We start from the raw sequence: 20,470 nt of genomic DNA, 5'->3' as shown, positions 1-20,470 counted from the left end.
GAACAATAATATGAAAGCAGTTAAGAATGCATGCCTACTTATGTTTTAGCTACATGACATTCGTTTTACATGAGGGGGATAAGGTGTTAAATATTTCCATGCTCAGATGTGCCTACAGTGCTGATCACTTGACTGAGGAATTTTAATTTAGTAGTTACTACAATATTCACCTCCTCTTCTCTACCAAGCACTCAGTTTGTGAGTTCCTGAACATGAAGGGTAGACTAGTGAGTGGAAAACAATGAGTCTGACAGGAATCAACAGCATGAGGATAAGTCCCTGATGCTGGGGGGGTGGGGCAGAGTAAGAAAATTCCAATCCATCCATAGATGATATTGATTATTACCAAGGTCTTTCACTGGTATGGAAGTTGAGGAGGATGGGTACACAATCTTCTGGAAAGTATACCAATGTAGATTCTTCTTGATGAATCTATCAAATGTTGACTCATTGTCCTTTGTAGCAATGGACTAATTAAAACCATGAAAACAACTCACTTGCTTCCCTGAACATCTCTTATGCAACAAGTTTGCTGGCAATGTTATTACCACACGCGTTCCATCTGCTTAGTTAAGCCTTACCCATCCTCCTAGATCCAATTCTAGTTCCACTTGCTCTAGGAAACTCACCCTGAACAGTCCAATTCAAAGGAATTTCTGCCTGTCTGAAGTTAATAACTTAGTGTCCCATTCTAGGTTTTGAATTCACTACTTACTGTTGTCTTACAGTTAAATTTTATTATTGAGTTGGGCTACATAATCTCAACTTAAGTCCATATGCCTCAGCTTTTTATTTGTAAGCAGAGGATAATGCATGGACCTCTGCTCTAGAGTTTTTGTGAGAATTAAGAGAGGATATGTTTCCATCAGTACATATATACTCTGTATTCCAATACTGTGAAGCACACAGCACGTGGTCAATAAGATTAGTTTCTCTCCATCCCTATAATGGGATTTAACGACAGCAGAGGCTCTCTCTTAGGTCTTTATCCCCAGATCTTTAAACCTAATTGGAACTCAATTTGTTTGTTGCTTTTGCTGATTTCTCATTTCTTTTCCCAGAAGGCAGGGCACTGAATCTTCAAAGCTAGAGACTGCAGCTCAAGCAGGGCTCAAAAAGATCTATAATCCATTTGAGTGTGTGTGTGTCTTTTTCTAACTATTCAGTCCTACCTTGTAGTAGGTACTGGAGATTTGTTTTAGACAAAGGCATCTTCTAGGCATCCAGGGATACAGCCACGGTCAGTTTTATACAGGATATCATTAAATTGTACAAGGCCATCTTTTAACAGTGTTCGCACTCACACCAACTCGTGCCCAGCCCCGTGGTACCCACCTCTCTATACACTGTTCTCCACAGCCTGGGGAAGCCCAGGGAAAGAAGCAGGCCCAGAAGGCTGATACATGGAGATGGCATCTGCACAATCCGATAGAAACTGTACAAAGCTTTTATAGAAGTTTTTCACAACCTTTCTAAAAATAGGATTTTATATACATTCATGACCAAACCTAGACTGTTCCTTTCATATACTGCTGTTACTTTTCCCCTCCTTTTCAATTCCCACCTCTGCTCACCTTTTCTTTTCCAACTTTTTTTAGATGCTTCATTCCTCCCTGCCCTTTCCTTCATATTCAGCTTCTATGTGGAAACAGAAGTTTCTCATTACCTCACCCTTTCAGAGGTGTTTACACATGGGTATCGACAGATCAAATAAACAGGAACTTAGGTTAATTTAATAGAAAAAATAAAATATGGAATAACATTGATTTTGGCCAGTATCAATTACAACCGTTCTACTATATTTTACAAAAAAACAACTGAACATTTTACACATGTACAGTATTTTTCAGTAAAAGTGGATTTGGATTTAACAATGGATCACTAATTAAGAATAAAAAGACAAAAGAAAACAGACGATAGGACTTTTGTCTCTAGACGGTTAGAGCATTTGTTATGTCTCCAAACTTTGTACTATCCATTACATATATCTCATTATGAATATATATATTTATACATAATATATAACATTAACTTAAACTTTGAAAGCATTATGTTCTAGTTAATAATATTCTGTAGAGAAACGAGGCAGTAACACACTAGTAGTTAAACCAGTATTTCCATGATGTGCACCTGATGGTCAGTGGGAAATGGAACACACATTGGTGGAGCTGATGAACTTGGCTGTCATATTGATGGCTATTTCTCTAAGAACACACACATCATTTTTATCTTTCCTATTATAGTAACTTTGTGCCTGAAATATTATGGGATGGTTCATTAAATGGATTCCTTCGCAGGCAAATCTGGTTTTGCCACCTGCTTGAACTTGCTTTAGGCTTGTGCTTACATTTGTCCATTTAAAGACTGTGTCTTTAAATGGATGACTCTATATGCCGTACCCAGGATTAACTTGCTTTCTTTAGGTCAGAAGGGCCTAAGGTGTTAGGAAGAGGAAAACTTCCCAGCAAATCAGTTGATTCCTTAGTTACTTATAAATCATTATGTGACTCATTACCTCTCCAATGCTAAGTAAGAAGTTCATTAAACTATTTACTTATTTATTATTCACCTTGGGTTGGATGCTAACTTTGATGTCTGGGAATGAATATTTTCAAGGTAGGCTTTTTCCTAGCTTGTTGCTTAGATGGGGACCTTAGCATGTATGTCCCAGCTCTTTCCTAGGATAATCTTTATTGATACCATTCCTCTTCTCAGTTGTGAGGCCAGTGACATTGTGGAAGTAAAAATAAAGGCTGTGAGATGGCTAGTCACACCCGAAGCAAATGAGGTCACCAATGGAGCTTTGATATGAAAATATGAGGAAACTTGATTAGTCTACCCTTCCCTAAACAGAGAAAGTCAGAATTGGTAAAAAGATCTATCAGGCTTCCTCATTTTTGACCACTGATCCAAAATAGTTTTTGCATAATTCGGTCTGCTAAATTCCAGGATGTGTTTAAGGAGTCATAGAAAACCAGGGAAGACATTTCCAAGAAAACAGATGATCTCAATGACATTCAGTGTACAGGTGTAACATAGCACAGTTATAGAAGGATAGAGGAGTGGGAAAATAACAGAACCAGGAGGGTACAGTCATGCCGCCCATATTCAATTTCCAGTTTTATTTTCTGAAAATGAGAAGATGAAAAAACTTCTAATAAGCACCATTGAAAAATGTGGCCCGGCCAATGTGGGCACGAGCTTAAATATTATTTAAATAAATTCCATTTCTTAAAAAATACAGGACCTTTTAGAAAGTTTTGACTCCAGGAAAAAAATTTCCTACATCAAATCCAAAATGCTTCCCACCACAACAAATGGAATTTCTGATGGCCTTTTAAAAAATGCTATGGGGATAATGGCTAGATAGCACCAAGAGATTGTGCAGGGACTACGAAGTGAACACTCTGGACTTCAGGGGAGGTGGACCCGTCTCGCTATTTTGTGTAACTTTGCATTCTATCCATCACCAATTTGACTATGCAGAGTGATCCCATTTGACCAGCTACATGTAAAATAACCCAATCTACAATGGAAAAGCCAGTAGCAGCAAGTCTATCTGATGAAACCAGTGGAGCAGACTTATCAAGTGAGCATAATGCCAAAACTACATAATGCATGAAGTCAATTATGTGTGGAAAGTTTCAATGTTCAACTGTGAAAAACTAAGACAAATGACACAGAACACAACTCTACGGGATGTTCTTAATGCCCTTAGGTCCAGTTTTCTGCCATTTCCCCCATTGATGGACTCAAGCATGGAAGATGACTAATGCAAGAAGAGCTTTTTGTTTCATTTTGATCTATGTCTACGCTTGTGATTTTTTGAAAGGTATTTTTAGGCGTCTCAAAGGGGGGAAACAAGCAAGTAATGCAAAAGGGAAAACATGGACCTTCAAAACCAGGGCAGGAAATCAAACCATTACTTTAACGTCAAATTTTGGCATCGAATGCTTTGGTCATACAATACTGTCTCTGTGGTCCTGGCTGTTTAGCACTAAACACCCAGTTATAAAAGGTAGGCTTGTTGTAGGTTTATTATTTTTTTTTCCATTTAAGTTCTGACAAAACAGTTCACCATCTCCCTGCACAAATTTGAGAGAGAGAGAAAAAGAGAGCAAGAAAGAGAGAGGTGGCTTGCTTTTTTTTTTTTGCTTTTTGCTTTTTTTTTTCTTTTTAATAATAATATGGAGTAATCTATAAGTCTACAGGAACAAAGAAATCTAGGATGGCAGCTCAGCCTTGGAATGTACATGTTTTGCAGCAAAGTTGTTGAAGAACCTTCCGTTGGCACAGATTATTCTTTTTCACTAGCATACAGAAGCCTCCTTCCGCCCAGGACTCTTCCGTTGCTTTTCCAGGAAGTCAGCAAGAGAGAGGGGGAGTTGAGGACGAGAGCAGCATGATGTACACACACGGAAGAAGGTTTTGATTGGCCAGAGAGGCAGATTGAGGGGTTGGAAGAGATCATTCAGGAGCAGTCAACAAGGAGGAAATTTGGTCCACCCAAAGTGATTTCAGTCAACAGCATTGTTTTTCAAGGAGAGATATTGCAGTCCAACGGGAAATGTGATTGGTATCCATTTGTGAAAGGAAAAAAAAAAGATTAGAAAAAAGAATAAATTAGAAATCAATAATAATCAAGGAATTTTTATTTTTAGAATTACCTATAGCAGAGAGTATACAGTCGTTTATACTATATTTCATTGGCTCTAAGACACTGGATTTAAGATGCACCACTATTTTAAGTACTACCATGACAAAAATGTTTTTTATTAAATGCTGACACAATATTCACATACAAATTAGAATTTTAATTTTATGCTTATTGAAAGTATTTTTTAAAACGTATATAAATGCTGTTTTGTTTCTGTGCATGTGCAGTAACTTTCCTTTGAATATTGAACAATTTTTTTGAAGCAATTTTGAACTGGAATTAAATTCAATGCGAGAAGTAGTAACAGTATGCGTCAGTTGACCAGACATCTCTGTGACTATATTCACAGGCAATGACAACTATGTCACATCAACCTTCTAGGTCAAAAGCAGTTGTGACCTGCCATGAATTATAAGATGCGTATGATTTCAGAGATGATAAAATGTAAAACAGGTTGTCTTAGAATCATTGAAATATGACAGTTGAAAGAGAATAAATAGCACATCCTAAATGAACTTGCCAAGTGATTTGAAAAGCCTGGTGAGCCATCAATAATACCCTTTCTTCCCAGAGTCAGACTCTGGGTGGTGAACACACAATGTGAGATACAGATAATGTATTACAGAATTGTACACCTGATATCTATGCAATTTTACTAACAATTGTCACCCCAAGAAAATTTAAAAAGAAAAAAAATACCCTTTCTTTTTCTTTCTCTTTCTTTCTTTTACAAATTTAATGGTCTTTATAATGGTAATATGTAATATCTGAGGCTACACAGAATATGTAACATAAGAAAGCATAATAGTATGAACATCCATGAACCCATCACCCAGAATGTGAGTGTTTCTGATTCTTTTGGATCTGCCACGTACTTATTTTTCTTCTTCGCTTTTAGAAGTAAACTCTGAAATTTGTGGTTACCGTTCCCTTGCTTAAAATTTTTTTTTCAATTACAGTTCACATATAATATTATATTAGTTTCAGGTGTAAAACATAGTGATTAAACATTTATGTACCTTATGAAGTCATCCCCTTGATAAGTCTAATACCCATCTGACACCATAGTTATTACAATATTATTAACTACGTTGCCTGTGCTATACTTTACATACCCATGATTATTTTTATAACTGCCAATTTGTACTTCTTAATCCCTTTCACCTTTTCCACCCATCCCCCCAATCCCCTCCTTGAAAATTATCAATTAGTTCTCTGTATCTATGAGTTTGTTTCTGTTTTGTTAATTTATTTTGTTTTTTAGATTCCACATATAAGCGAAATCATACAGTGTTTCTGACTTATTTCACTTAAAAAAATACTCTTGAGGTCCATCCATGTTGTCACAAACGGCAAGATTTCATTTTTTCTATGGCCGAGTAATATTCCATTGTATATACGTACAATTTCTTTATCCATTTGTCTGTCTATGGATACCTAGGTTGCTTCCATATCTTGGTGATTGTAAATAATGCTGCAATGAATATAGGAGTGCATGTATCTTTTTGAATTAGTGTGGATTTCTTCAGATAAATATCCAGAAGTGAAATTGCTGGGTTATATGGTAGTTCTATTTTTAATTTTTCAAGGAATCTCCATACTGTTTTCCATAAGTGGCTGCACCAATTTACAATCTCACCAACTGTGTGTGAGGGTTCCTTTTTCTCCACATCCTTGCCAAGACTTGTTAATTTATTGACAAAAGACTTTCTGACATAGATGAGGTGGTATCTCATGGTTTTAATTAGTATTTCTCTGATGATTAGTAATGTTGAGCATCTTTTTTACATGTCTATTGGCCATCTGTATATCCTCTTTGGAGAAATGTCTATTCAAGTCCATTTTTTAATTGGATTGTTTGTTCAGTTGGATTGTTTGTTCAGTTGTATGAGTTGCTTATGTATTTTGGATATTAAGGCCTTATCCAATGTATCATTGATAAATATCTTCTCCCATTAGCTAGGTTGTCTTTTTGTTTTGTTGATGATTTCCTTCACTGTGCAAAAACTCTTTAGATTGATATAGTCCCATTTGTTTATTTTTTTTTCTTTCCCTTGCCTAAGGAAACATCCAAAAATATATTACTAAGAATGATGTCAAAGAGTTTACTGCTCAAGTTTTCTTCTAGGAGTTTTATGGTTTTGGATCTTACATTTAAGCCTTTAATCCATTCTGAGTTCATTCTTGTATATGGAGTAAGCAGGTGGTCCAGTTTCATTCTTTTGCATATATCTGTCTAGTTTTCTCAACACCATTTATTGAATAGACTCTCTTTACCCCAGTGTATATTTCTGCCTCCTTTGTCATAGATTAAATGACCATATAAGGCATGGGTTTATTTCTGGGCTCTCTGTTCTGTTCCACTGATCTATGTGTCTGTTTTTATGCCAGTACCGTGCTATTTTGATTATTATGGCCTTGCAGTATAGTTTGATATCAGGTGGCATGATACCTCCAACTTTGTTCTTCTTTCTCAAGATTGCCATGGCTGTTTGAGGTCTTTTAAGGTTCCATATAAATTATTCGGTGAAAAAAGTCATTGGTATTTTCTTAGGGATTTTATTGAATCTGTACATTGCTTTGCATAGTATGGACATTTTAATATTCTCCCTATCCACGAGCATGGTATATGTTTGTTTGTATTTTCTTCAGTTTCTTTCTTCAATGTCTTATAGTTTTCAGGGTATGGGTCTTTTGTCTCCTTGGTTAAATTATTCCTAGGTATTTTTTCTTATTGAGTCAATTGTAAATGGGATTGTTTTCTTAATTTCTCTTTCTGATAGTTTGTTATTGGTGTACAAAAATGCAACTCACTTCTGAATATTAATTTTGTATCTTGCTACTTTACTGAATACATTTATTAGTTCTTTCTTAGAACTGCTTTGGCTGAGTCACATAGATTTTGGGTTATGTTTTCATTTTCATTTATCTCAAGGTATCATTTGATTTCTTTCTTGATCTCATTGTTAACCCATTGATATTATAGGTGTAATTTATTTAACCTCCATATGTTTGAGTATTTTTCAGTTTTGATCTTGTAAATGATTTCTAGTTTCATACCATGGTGATCGGAGAAGATGCTTGATATGATTTCAGTCTTCTTAAATTCATTGCAACTTGTTTTATGACCTAATGTGGTCTGTCTTGGAAAATGTTTCACGTGCACTTGAAAAGATTGTACATTTTGCTGCTTTTGGATGAAATGTCCTAAGTGTATCAATTAAGTCCATCTGGTCTAATGCATCATTTATGGCCACTGTTTCCTTGTGGATTATCTGTCTGGATGATCTATTCATTAATGTCAATGAGGGGTTCAAGTCCTCTAATATTACTTTATTACTGTTGATCTCTCCCTTTATGTCGTTGATATTATGCCATTAATTATATATTTAGGTGCTTCTATGTTGGATGCATAAATGTTTATGAAATGTCCTTCTTTGTCTCTTTGTATAGTCTTTGGTCTATTTTGTCTGATATAAGTGTTGCTACCCCAGTGTTTTTGTTGTTTCCATTTGCATGAAAATCTTTTTCCGTTCCTTTACATTCAGTTTGTGTACGTCTTTTAATCTGAAGTGGATCTCTTATAGGCAGCAAATATACAGGTCTTGTTTTCTTTTTATCTATTCAGCAACCCTGTGTCTTTTGATTGGAACATTTAGTCTACTTACATTTAAAGTAATTACTGATAGGGTTTTAATTTTTTAATAAGCTTTTAATTTTTTTTCTGTTTTTGTAGTTCTTCTCTGTTCCTTTCTTATTCTTTTGCTCACTTCTCATGTATGTTGATGAGTTTCTCTACTGTCATGTTCACTTTCCTTTCTCTTTATTTCTTGTATATCTCTTGCAGATTTTTGGATTGTGGTTACCATGTGCTTTATATATGTTTATAGCAGTCTCTTAAGTTGATGGTCACTTAAGTTCAAACACATTCTAAAATCTCTACCATTTTTACACATACCCTCCACGTTTATTTTTGTCATTATATTTTAATTCTTCATGAGTGAGATTTTGTGAGTATCCCTTAATTTATTGTTGTAATTACACATTATCTTCCTACTTTTGTCTTTTAATCTTTGTACTCGCTTTATAGTTGGTTAATCTATTGCTTTTTACCAAGAGTTTTCCTATCAGTGAGAATTGTTTTCTTTCCTATATTTTCTTATGCATATTTTTGATCATCTCTTCCAAATGAAGTCCTTTTAACTTTTCTTGTAATACTGTCTTAGTGGTGATGAACTCCCTTAGCTTTTTCTTGTCTGGGAAGCAATTTATATCTCCTTTGATTTTAAATGGTAGCCGTGCTGTGTAGAGTAATCTTGGTTTTAGGTCTTTGCCTTTCATCACTGAATATTTCATGCCAATCCCTTGTGGACTGCAAAATTTCAGTTGAGAAATCAGCTGATGATCTTTTGGGAGTTCCATGTACATAACTAACTGCTTTTCTCTTGCTACTTTTAAGATTCTCTCTTTGTCTTTAACTTTTGGTATTTTAATCATGGTGTGTCCTGGTGTGTACCTTGTTTGAGTTCATCTTGTTTCAGAGTTTCTGCGCTTCCTGTTTCCTTCACCAGGGTAGGGAAGTTTTCAGTCATTATTTCTTCAAATAGGTTTTCAATCCCTTGCTCTCCATCTTCTCCTTCTGGTAACCCAGTGATGCAAATGTTGGTATGCTTAATGTTGTCTCAGAGGTCTCTTAAAAATATATATATTTTTTGATTCATTTTTTCCTCTTTTGCTGTTCCATTGGGTGTTTTTTGCTACCTTGTCTCCCAGATCGCCGTTTTGATTGTCTGCTTCATACAATCAGTTGATTCCCTCTAATATACTCTTCATTTCTGACTTTTTTTGTTTGTTTTCTATTTTTTTTTGTTGAAGCTCTCACTGAGTTTATCTATTCTTACCTTAAGTTCACTGAACATCCTTATAACCATTGTTTTGAGCTCTGCATCTGGTAGATTATTTGTCTCCATTTCGTTTAGTTCTTTTTCTAGAGTTTTGTTCTGTTCTTTCATTTGAGAAACATTTCTTTGTCTCCTCGTTTTGGCTGACTCTCTGTGTTTCTTTCTATATATTGGGTAGATCTCCTACTGACCTTGATAGAGTGGCTTTATGTAGAAGGTGTCTTGCAGAACCCAATGTGCAGTCTCCCTTGTCACTCAACTGGGTGCTCCATAGGTGTCCCCTGTGTGGGCCTTCCTGTTGTAGTTTAGCCTTGATTGCTATTGGCATGTCACTGGGGGGATTGACCCTCAGGCTGACTGGCTGTGAGAAGTGGCCATGACTATAGGGATGAGTTGTTGTGTGGTGAAGGGCTGACCTCACGGAGCGGGAGATACTTTAGTGTGGCTCTGGTGCCTGGCAAGTCTGCTGTTTAGATGTGTAGATTGTGTAGCTGCTTGGGTGGTGCTCTGGTTTTGTCTGAAGCTGGCCACCAGGTATTTGGTTCTGGGGTCTCTTGGGAGGGGCTCCGGTGCAGGCCACGGCCAGCTCTTGCCGGTGCATAGCTTGGGGCCACCTGGTAGGAGCTACAAAGTGATCTGTGGTTGGTTGCCACCTGTGCTGGGCTTGGAGGTGCCTGGGAGAGGCCATGTTGTAAACCAACGCTGGCTCCCTTACTGTCAGGTTTGGGGCTGCTTAACAAGAGGTACAGGGCACACTGAGGCCAACCACTGCTTGTTTGGGGTTTGTGAACCTTTGAGAAATGTTAGGAACACCTGCAGTGCAAGTCTAGACAATCAGCTTGTGTAGAAAAACCATGGAAATAGGTTCTTACTGGGTGTGTGAGTTGGGTTGGGCCCCAGGGTATCACCAGAGCAGGTTAATGCAGAACTCAGATTTGGTGCATGCTGGCTGGGTTGGGACAGAATTCAACAAAGGAATAATGGTGTCTATAGCATTTCCAGCTCTTGCCTTGAAGCTAGTCAATTTAATTCTTCCTTGTATGTCTCTGCTGCTTTTTGAGCTGCTGCCCCTGTGCTGGAGCTCTGAGTGAATCTGTGCTTGGGCCTTTTAAGACCTGCAATGCCTAAGTCTCTAGCAGCCTATTGTCTTTCTTGAATACAATCCCTACAGGTTTTCACAGCCAGATGTTACAGGCACTTCTCTTCCTGGCACCAGTGCCCCAGGCTGGGGAGCCCGCTGTGGGTCTGAGATGCCTAGCTCTTCGGGGTGGGCCTCCATAGCTGAACTCTTCTTCCCAATTCCTTGTTGCCACACTGAGGGTGTGGGACCTGCTTGATCCACATCTCTGCCCCTTGTACCAGTTTCGGCATGGCTGTTTCTTTATATCCTTAGTTATAGGAATTCTGTTCAGCTAGTCTTCAGGTAGTTATTAATGATGGCTGTTCTATAATTTAGTTGTAATTTTGAAGTAGTCATGGGAGGAGGTGAGCACAGCATTTACCTACTCTTCCATCTTGACAGAGTCCAATACTCACTCTCCTTCTTTAACTGACCTGAAAATGGACTCATCACAAATTATTTCTTTTCTACTACTGCCCACAATCCTGACACTACACTTTACCAAAGTGCCATTTGGCATACCTTCTCACATACTTACCATGGTTTCAGGAAATTAGTTAAAGCATCACAAACTTTGAAATGACTGGTACCAACTGCTATGGGTGAAAATTTCAAGTCACAGATCAATCACTTAAAAATCTTCATCTGCTTTCAGATATGAACTTATGAAAATTCTAGTCATATTCAGATATAGGAGAACCCTGTTTTTAAGTAATGGTAAGGAGTACTTGTTGGTAACTAAAAAGTGATACTTACATGGTCCTGGGGGTGCCATCACCTAATCATTTCACCACAATATTGTGCTGTGAGAATCGGCCCTAGCCAAGAAAACCTTGTAACACAAAGCCTGAATGGGCCTGTCCTTTCCTTGCCAGACCTGTCATACATCAGAAAAGCTATGAAGATGCAGTTACCTATGACGCTCCATGGAAACGAGACCCTAAATGATGTTTTCTCAGTGCCACTGCCTGCCCAGTTTTTTGATGTTTTTTGACATTCCTAATAGTGAGTTGTAGAATAACCATACAAGATCAGTAATATTATCCTCCTCATTTTTACTTATGAGGGAAGTAAGGCACAGAGAAATTCATAACCTGCCCAAAGTCTGGAGCCCAGATATGAACAACAGCGTCTGACTCCTGACTCCACATTCTCCCAACCATAGTACTATTCTGCTTTTTGTGAAATTTCTAGAAGAGGAGTTATTCATAGGAAGACAAAGAATAAACCCAGGGGAATGATCTTTCAGGGAAGACTGTCCAAATACATATTTTTCATTTCTCTATTTTCATAATAAACCAAAGATGTTTAGAAGAGCAACGGTTCAATACAATTTCTACATCATTCACATGTACCGTGTGTATAAATTTTAGGCACAAATTTTAGGGCCCCTTCAGAGTGAACTATAAGAACAGTTAAAAGTTCACAAAATGTTGAAATTGGAATAATTTAAAATCATTCATTTCACAGATGGGGAAACTGAGGTTAGAGAAGTGAGCATTTGCCAAATTGTCAGGGGGCTTGGAGTAGAGTCAGAGGTTCCCAAACCTGACTGTACATTAGAATCGCTTGAGACGCTTCTAAAAATATCCATACTCAGGCAACACCCCAAGACCAATTCAATCAATATTTAGGGAAGGTGTGGGGTCCTGGCATTTTGGTAGAAAAGAAAAGAAAAATGGAGCAACATTCAGAAGTTTTAAGCTCTATACCTGGTTCTATCATTAATTCCTAGCCTCACGGGCTTAATGAACCAACCATTCAGATACCATTTGATTGTTATTCACATATCAAAATTATAGACAAGCCAAATAATACACAATCTAATAAACTATAGCATCTCCAAGAATTTTATGCTGTTATTAAAAATGTAGTTTCTAAAGACTTTATAAAAACAGGATTATATTTATATCTAATGTTTATGTAAAAAGCAGGATACAAAATTCCCTGTACATATTGCAAAAGACAGGAAAGAAATTTATCAAAGACTAACTGGAAAAGACTATGTTATATGATTGCAACTATATGACATTCTAAAAAGGCAAATCTAAGGAGGAGTAAAAAAATTAGTGGTTTCCAGGGGTTGGGGGGAGGGAAGGATGACGCAGAGCAGAGGATTTTTAGGGCAGTGAAACTGTCCTTTATGATACTAAAATGGTAGATATATGTCATTATACATTTGTCCAAACCCATAGTATGTATAAGACTGTAAAACCCATAGTATGTATGTATAAGAATGAACCCTAATGTAAACTATGGACTTTGGCTGATAATGGTGTGTCCATGTAGGTTTATCAACTGTAACAAATGTATCACTCTAGTGCAGGATACTGATCATGGGAGAGGCTATATGTGTGTTGAGGGGATATATGGGACCTCTCTGTACTTACTGCTCAATTATGCTGTGCATCTAAAACTATAAGGTTTATATTAATGAAAAGAAAAGTTAACTGGCTCCATCATGGCCAGTGGGACTATAGGTGATTTATTTTTTCTTGCAATTAAAAATACCTCCCTCCCCCAAACCAAAAAACAAACCCCATTGAAGTCATAAGTTCAAGATGAATGCCAACAAGATATTGGCCATGTCCTATCTGACCCACGCTTGATAGTTTCTTTTTTAAGTGGAAATATATTAGGCCTTAAAGTACAAAGATCACACTTTGCTCAGAAGATCAAAAACGGCAGTTGTACTCACCATCCTTGCAAATGGCTCCCATCTGACACATTCCTAAGTCTAGGAGATACCCACTGGGGCAGCTTGTACAGTTCTTGAACCCTGGACCATTGCACGTTAAACAGCTGGTGTCACATCTATGGGAAAAACATATGATTTATCATCCTTTCACACATCAGGCACAAGAAAAGATGTGTTTACTATCAACCTCTTAATTTCTTAAGATTAAGTCTCTCTTTGAAGATGACACAAAAATGTTTTCTTAAGTAATTGCTAGGTTTGACAACATTAAAGAAAACCTAGCAGGTAGATAGTGTGATTTTATAGAGCAGTAAGCATGTACTTAAAAGAGATATATTACCTTAAAGGTTTACTGTAAAGGTTTTAAAGTGCTCCTTATGAAAAAAAAAAGAAAAATCAAAGATAAGTTGAGTTAAAGTTTCAGGGCAGTGTCCATAGGTAAATGTTTGAACCTTATTTTATCATTAATAATTCTAAGTTTCATATTATTTATGAAGGCAGTCAAATAAAGAACCAGTAACTAAATGCAGGACTTGAGGTATGGATCCACTTACTTTTTGCAGGATTTATATCCATGCTCTGAAGAGTGGTCAAAGTAATAGCTGATACTACAGCTCTGCACACATCTCCCATCCTCCATGAAGTAGCCCTCCGTGCAGTTAATGCACCCATCAGCGCCTGCCCCTGAAAAGCCAGACAAATGCAGGAAACAGAAACAAAACCTCAGAAGAGGTTGCATGATGGACTGCTTGTTGCAGTTTATGAAAATGCCGTTCATATGCTGTAATTTTAAGAGCTATAATTCAGTATTTGTGCTTTTTTCTTACATTCTTTGGGGGGAAAAAAACCCATTTTAAATTGAACCGATTTGCCAAAAGCATCTCATCTTTTGGAAAGAGAAGGAGGTATCACTAGGGTTTTAAAGTTTCTCAATGAGGATAGGATGCTGAGGACTGATTTTCAATGAGAATACAAACATGCATGATTAGTGGAAAAGAAATATGCTTCCCTAGCATTTGCTTTAAACATGTCAAGTGGGTTTGCATGAGTGATGGTTAAAAACAGACAAAGGTCAAACCAAAGCCAGAAGAATAAACGGAAGGACTGGGGGAGAGGGTACCAGCACAAGTGGCACAGAAGCGGTGGCAGGGCTGACAGTCCTGGCCATTGAAGTATTGTCCGTCCTCACAGGTGATGGAACACCGGGATCCCTGCAGGCTGAAGACACAGACTTCTGTAAGGCAAAGAGGTCACGATTCCCCAGCTCCATATATAACAAATATAGCTCCCCCCAGAGACCTGTGGGTTTGGCAAAGCTTCAAAGCAGGGGAAATAGCCCTTGTACCCTCTTTATTTTTTCCCCTCTCGATGCCTACAATGCTTCTCTGTGCCTTATTATAATGTCTGTAGCATACACATGTGTTGCAAGCTTTGGGGACATGCCTTTGAATTGTTAGACAGGCCTACACGTCTTATACCCTGGAGGTTTTAAGTATTTTATGGACAAAACAATCACATTACCTAGTAATATGCCTAACAATTCCCTGATATCCAGATCCACTATATAATAAATTTAAAAGTTGTTTCATAATTATAAGTGCAATAGGAACACATGGTAAATGAATTATAACCGAGTAATAGCACACAACCACCCTTACCCAAACTCCCAGGAGTAGCTTTTCTATTTTTGTTTTTAAGCGTTTCTGATTTACTTCTTGTTGGTTCTCACAACAGAATTCTAATATACTTTTGCCTCTGTTTCTTGATTTATTTTAAACTCTAATGAATAATTTAGCACAATTACCTACCTACATTTCTGCTTCCACAAACATCTCAACTTTTCTTAGTTATATTAATATTTAGTGTTTCTCGGCATTATCTGTACCACATTTTCTCTAGCTAGCACTCTTAATATTGAATGAGTTGCTAGAATGTCGAATGATGAATGTGTATTTTCTTCACTCTCTTAATTTTTATCAGCTATGATATTTCTTACAGTCTACCGACTGATTCTTAAAATTCAAAACAAATACATAGAATTTGCAATATTTAACATATAAATATCACTCACTGAATAAGCAGTATGACTACAACCAGGGTGAGAAACATGTAATTCTATGTCAGCCAATGGGTGATATTAGAAGATAGGTATCTATGGTAAGCAACAGGGTCTAATGGGTTCTATTTTATTAGACTCTTTATATTGCTCCAATTCACATCTTGACTTTGCTCTGTATATGGATCATACCAATTTTATAAAGTAAAATTTATTTCAGTAAAGAAATATGCCCAGTAAAGAAATTTGGAAAGAACAAACCCAAAGTAGATGAAAAAGAATCCCAAACAGTGCTGTTAATATTTTAATCTGTGTCCTTCCAGTATTTTATCCATAGATGTTTTTCCATGTTTGTTCTTACCCACTATTTAAAAATTTACAGGTCTCTTGAGGCAAAATGGTCAACCCTAGAAGCCCCTAACAAAAATAGAGAGAGCCTCATAGAGACCGAGGGCAGCATAACTGGAAGTGTACTCCATTCATTGATATCCTCACTGTCCAGAGACAGCTGTCATTTACAAAGAGAATCCCTTCCCTTTCCAGAGAGCTGGAAAAAGGACATTACATCAAATAGATCCTTTTGTGGAAGGAGACAGGACCACCAAAAAACTTCTCAAAGTTTTAAAAAAGCTGTGTAGTTTTTCTAATACAGCTCATTACTTCTGAGGTTGGCATTTAGTCAGGAGACAGAGGCTGCACTGTGTGGGGAAGGAACAAACTAAGTGGGATGTGCAATCACTGTGAACCCTGAAGCTTTCTGCTGCTTCCACCATACAGGGCTGACATGGTTAATGGACCTGGTCCCATGAACACCTGGGTTCTTTCTGGGATAAGCTAGCTAGGTTGGAGCTATGCTGTCCCACGTGCTCTGGCATCCGTGGCTCCTGAGCACGTTAAATGTGACTAGAGTCGCCAAGGAATGGAATTTAAAATTTTAATTTCTATTAATTTCAGTCTAAATTTTATAAATTGGCGCTTGATTCAGTTATTGGAAAAATTTTGAGTAAGTTTAGAACAAGTTGGCTACTTTCAGCTAAATTTTATAAAATCTAAATACAGATAAAAAAATTACTGTCTGAATTGAGATGTGGTTTAGAGGTAAAATACACATCAGATTTCCAAGACTTGGTACAATAACAGCAAAAAAAAAGTAAAATATCTCACCAAGCATCTTTTATATTAATTACACATTGAAATGATAATATTTTGGATAGATTCAGTTAAATATTTTTTTTAAAGTAAACTTCACCTATATCTTTTTACTTCTTTTAATGTAGCTACTGGCATATTTAAAATTAACATATGTGGCTCTCATTTCTATTGGAGAGCACTGGTTACCTTACTGTATAAATTGCTCCTTAAGAAATATAGAAAATAATCTTTATTAAATAACCTTTTATTTCTTATGGACCAATTATGTATCAAATATTGAAATAAGTGTTTTGTAAATGTTATCAGTAAATCCTTATCATAATCCAGCAACATAGGGGTTATTATCACCATTTTATAGATGAGAAAATCGAAACTCAGAGTGGCTAAGTGACTAGGCTAAGACCACACAGCTGGTAAACAGTGGAGGAGGATTTCGATCCACATCTATCTTGCTTCTTTTTATTATACCAATCTGCTCCTTCTCCAAAAAGAATTAGGCTGACTAGACTGATATTTGTCAAGACTGTCTTGAGATGAAAGGTGCTAAACAAACTAACACTGAATGCAATTATGAAAAATAAGTAAAGCCACAAATTAATAAATCGAAATAAAAATGCTGTTGCAATATTAACTAATGTAAAGAATTAAACCTGCCTAGACTCTAACTATTTCAACTCTGATCAAAGGTGGAAATAGAGGTACCATCAGTACTCAAAAGAGATTGAGTGCAGCAGACCTCTAGCTCTATGTAAACCCACATTCCTACTCCTCACTCAACAGAGGATTGTCTGACCTTCTCTATGGAAATCAAGAGACTACCTACTTCCCTTGAGGGGCATGTTCTCTTACAGAATCTATCAACTATAGTAAGGTCCTCACTTAACGTCATTGATAGGTTCTGTGACTAAGTGAAATGATGTATAATTACTATAGGCTAATTGATATAAGCAAGAGTTATTTGAGGACCTGCTCTATCTGGCTTTAGCAGTCATCCATTAAAGTCATCCATTCAAGGAAAACATCTCTAGGTGTTAAATCTATGTGCATACCATAGCATAATGGAACCAAACCTGAGGTACTTAAGAGCATGATTGGCTATACAGAAATAATAAAGATAAGGGAACAGTTTCTGACCATCAAAAGAATGAATCGGGAGGATTCAAATTACCTACAGTAATTTTACTGGCCTGGCACACTGCCAGTTAAAAGGCATGAAGAAAGCTTCTCAGATGGCCATTTTTATTTACTTGTATCTGAGCCATCTTTTCTAAAGAGAATTTTATTTGGTTTATAAATCTTCCTTAGTCAAGATAGCATTCAATTTTTCACATATAATGGTAGAGGTAATGTTAAGTAGCAATCAAATGTTTGAATAAAAGTCAAACCAGGTAAGAGGGTTATTTATATTGAGAAGCTCCTTGGACAGTGTTACTTTACTATCTTACCTTAACCCATCCCTACATTCTGTACAGTTGTGGGATTCAGTACAAGTCTTGCAGTTTTCACTACATTTCCGGCAAAGATTCTTCTCTGTTAAAAAAAAAAAAAAAAAAAGTAACAAGGTTATAAATCAGTTAGTCAATTGGATTCCATAAAAGCATGTGGAGATATTCCAATGTTTGCTATACTACACATGGCCTTGAGCATAAAATTGCTGGAAAAGCCCCACAGTCAACATTTGCTATCACTTCTCAGCAAACCAAATATAGGTAGGAATTGTAGCACTGGCAAATACCTCACAGACAGCCACCATTTTGCAGACAAGAGAACTACAGCCCACTTAATTCTTAGTTGAATACTTTATTAGCGTTTCCCCTCTTCTTCCCATTCTTTTTCTCAAGCGGGGTTTCCTAACTTCCAACAATAAAAATCCCAATGAAGCTGGGGCAATGCCACTATAAAAGGGTTGAGAAGCAACGCTTGTGGCCATGGAATGGCATGCTAGATCCCCGGGCTCACAGCTTTCAGGACTACTCTGATGAACTGTACTAGAAAAGGGAACTTACATTTAAGATGGCAAGGTAAGAATTATTTCTTTCATTGTCTAGAATAGTGTCTTGCACTGTACAGCTACTGTGGAATTGATATCAATATTACATTTCACATAATACCTGTATTCTAGAGAATAGAAATGTATTCAATTGAAGAAATATACTGTGAATACTGGCTTTGTTTTATACCAAACACAGATCCCCATTAAGAAAAAAATGGCAAATCCATGATTGCTCTATAGTGAAAAATGGTGATTTATCATATTAAGCAAGACCTTTTCCCTTAGGTGAAACTTTTCTGGAGCCTTGATACCTTTTCTGAGATGCAAATAGATTATAACCACATTTATGTGTAGACTTGAATGAAGCTTTGTTCCTAGGCTTCTCTTCCTCTATCTGCTCTTGAAATGTTGGTATTCTTCAGAGTTCCACAGAGAAACAATGCTTTTATAGATCCCTATAAGGACCTCCTGGAGGTCCATCTCCTTTCTCAAGTTTAAGCCCCTCGGCATAAGATATAAGTCTTTTACAACCTTTCGGTAGTTATCACATGGTCTCCCCTCACTGTGTCACCGAGAATACTGGACGTGGCATAGGATCTGTAGTCTGAGGACCTAGATTTGCGTTCTGTTTTCTGCATTTCCTGTTGGAAAGTTCAAGGTCTTTGTTCGTCCATTTATTAAATTCACATTACAATAATGTCTACCTCTCAGCCTGCCTTGAGGACTTAACGAAATTATTCAAGAGAACTGTATGAACTTGAAAGCACTGTAAATGTGCTGTCAATAATTATCACTAGTCATGATCATACATGATCATTATGTTGTATGTAAATGAACCCACTGATGAGGAAACTTTAGGCAATAACAAAAGACAACTACACAGAAGAAGAGAGATGCATAGACCACTCTTATCAGCAAAGTAATTGTTTGAGCTGCCTTCCTTAGTTATCTTCCTCCCACATTCTGGAAAAAGAACTGACTCTCTGTTATCTTGATCCTGCCATACATTATCTAGAACCAAATTTCTTTTCCAAGGCTCATCCTTCTTGATATAATTTTTACTTTTTTTATTTTCAAGGAATACTGCTTATTTCTGTGGATCTCTTATTAACCCTCCCCACACCCATTTTCTCCTTTCTTCATCAAGTGGTAACTCATATACCAAATTTTGGGGAAAATAAGAACTACAGGGGAATGAATCCCCACCCATTGCTCCAGGGTACACTGAGAGAGCCATTCTGCCACGTAAAGGAATGCCTACCTTTGAATCAAGAGAGAATTTGACTTCTTTAAAAGCAGGAGTATTCACTGTAGCATTCTTGCCTCATTTAAAAAAATAAAAAACAACAACTCTTGTTCCTTTACACTTGGGTTTTCTTCTTTCTTAGGTTGTACAGAAACATGAAATTTTAGTGTCACCATATACCATGGTGGGATACCCTTCTTGAGACAAACTATCGAGAACTCATAAATAAAACAAAAGTAACTGCAGCCCTTTTCAGGGTTATCCCAGAGTACTAACAGGTAGGCACGCCCAAGGATTATTTAATTCTCCAGAGAATGTACTTTTGTCTGTTTACTAATGATGGATAATTAGGACCCAAACTCTGTGAAGTACCTGTTAATTTATAGGTTTTTGTTTGGTAAAGTTGCAAATGATATCTATCCATTTGAAAAAATAAACTGAAAATTCTAGTTGTATTGGCAAGTAGGAAATTATTCAGTTTAGTCTCTAACTCAGCAAACGGATTTCATTTTGCCTTTCCTAGTGGACTACAATACTCGATAGTCTCTGAACCTATTTGTTACCTTGTAGTTTCTCTCATTAATGCGTTAAAAAAGTATAAGTGTTCATTCTACATTTACATGAAAGTCATGTCTTTAAAACTTTTT

At 36.8% G+C, this 20,470-nt stretch overlaps 1 protein-coding gene across 3 annotated transcripts in view; it reads right to left on the bottom strand.

The window, feature by feature from the left end:
- Positions 1-20,470, bottom strand: part of PCSK5 (proprotein convertase subtilisin/kexin type 5) — a 404,636-nt gene that overhangs the window by 119,434 nt on the left and 264,732 nt on the right. For 2 of the 3 annotated variants that reach the window (XM_074330572.1, XM_019736691.2), the window contains exons 17-20: positions 18,030-18,114; positions 14,497-14,594; positions 13,931-14,060; positions 13,377-13,492 (exon numbers count right to left, since the gene is read on the bottom strand). In XM_074330572.1, coding sequence (XP_074186673.1) covers positions 13,377-13,492; positions 13,931-14,060; positions 14,497-14,594; positions 18,030-18,114 — 429 coding nt within the window. Of the gene's footprint in view, positions 1-1,706; positions 4,353-13,376; positions 13,493-13,930; positions 14,061-14,496; positions 14,595-18,029; positions 18,115-20,470 lie in introns of those variants that run through there. The other variant, XM_019736690.2, reaches the window with a different exon arrangement.

This window comes from Rhinolophus sinicus, linkage group LG04 (assembly GCF_036562045.2).
Source record: "Rhinolophus sinicus isolate RSC01 linkage group LG04, ASM3656204v1, whole genome shotgun sequence".
Classification (NCBI taxonomy): Eukaryota; Metazoa; Chordata; class Mammalia; order Chiroptera; family Rhinolophidae; genus Rhinolophus; species Rhinolophus sinicus.
Note: the sequence above shows the minus strand (reverse complement) of the source record. Positions and strands in the feature narration are given on the sequence as shown.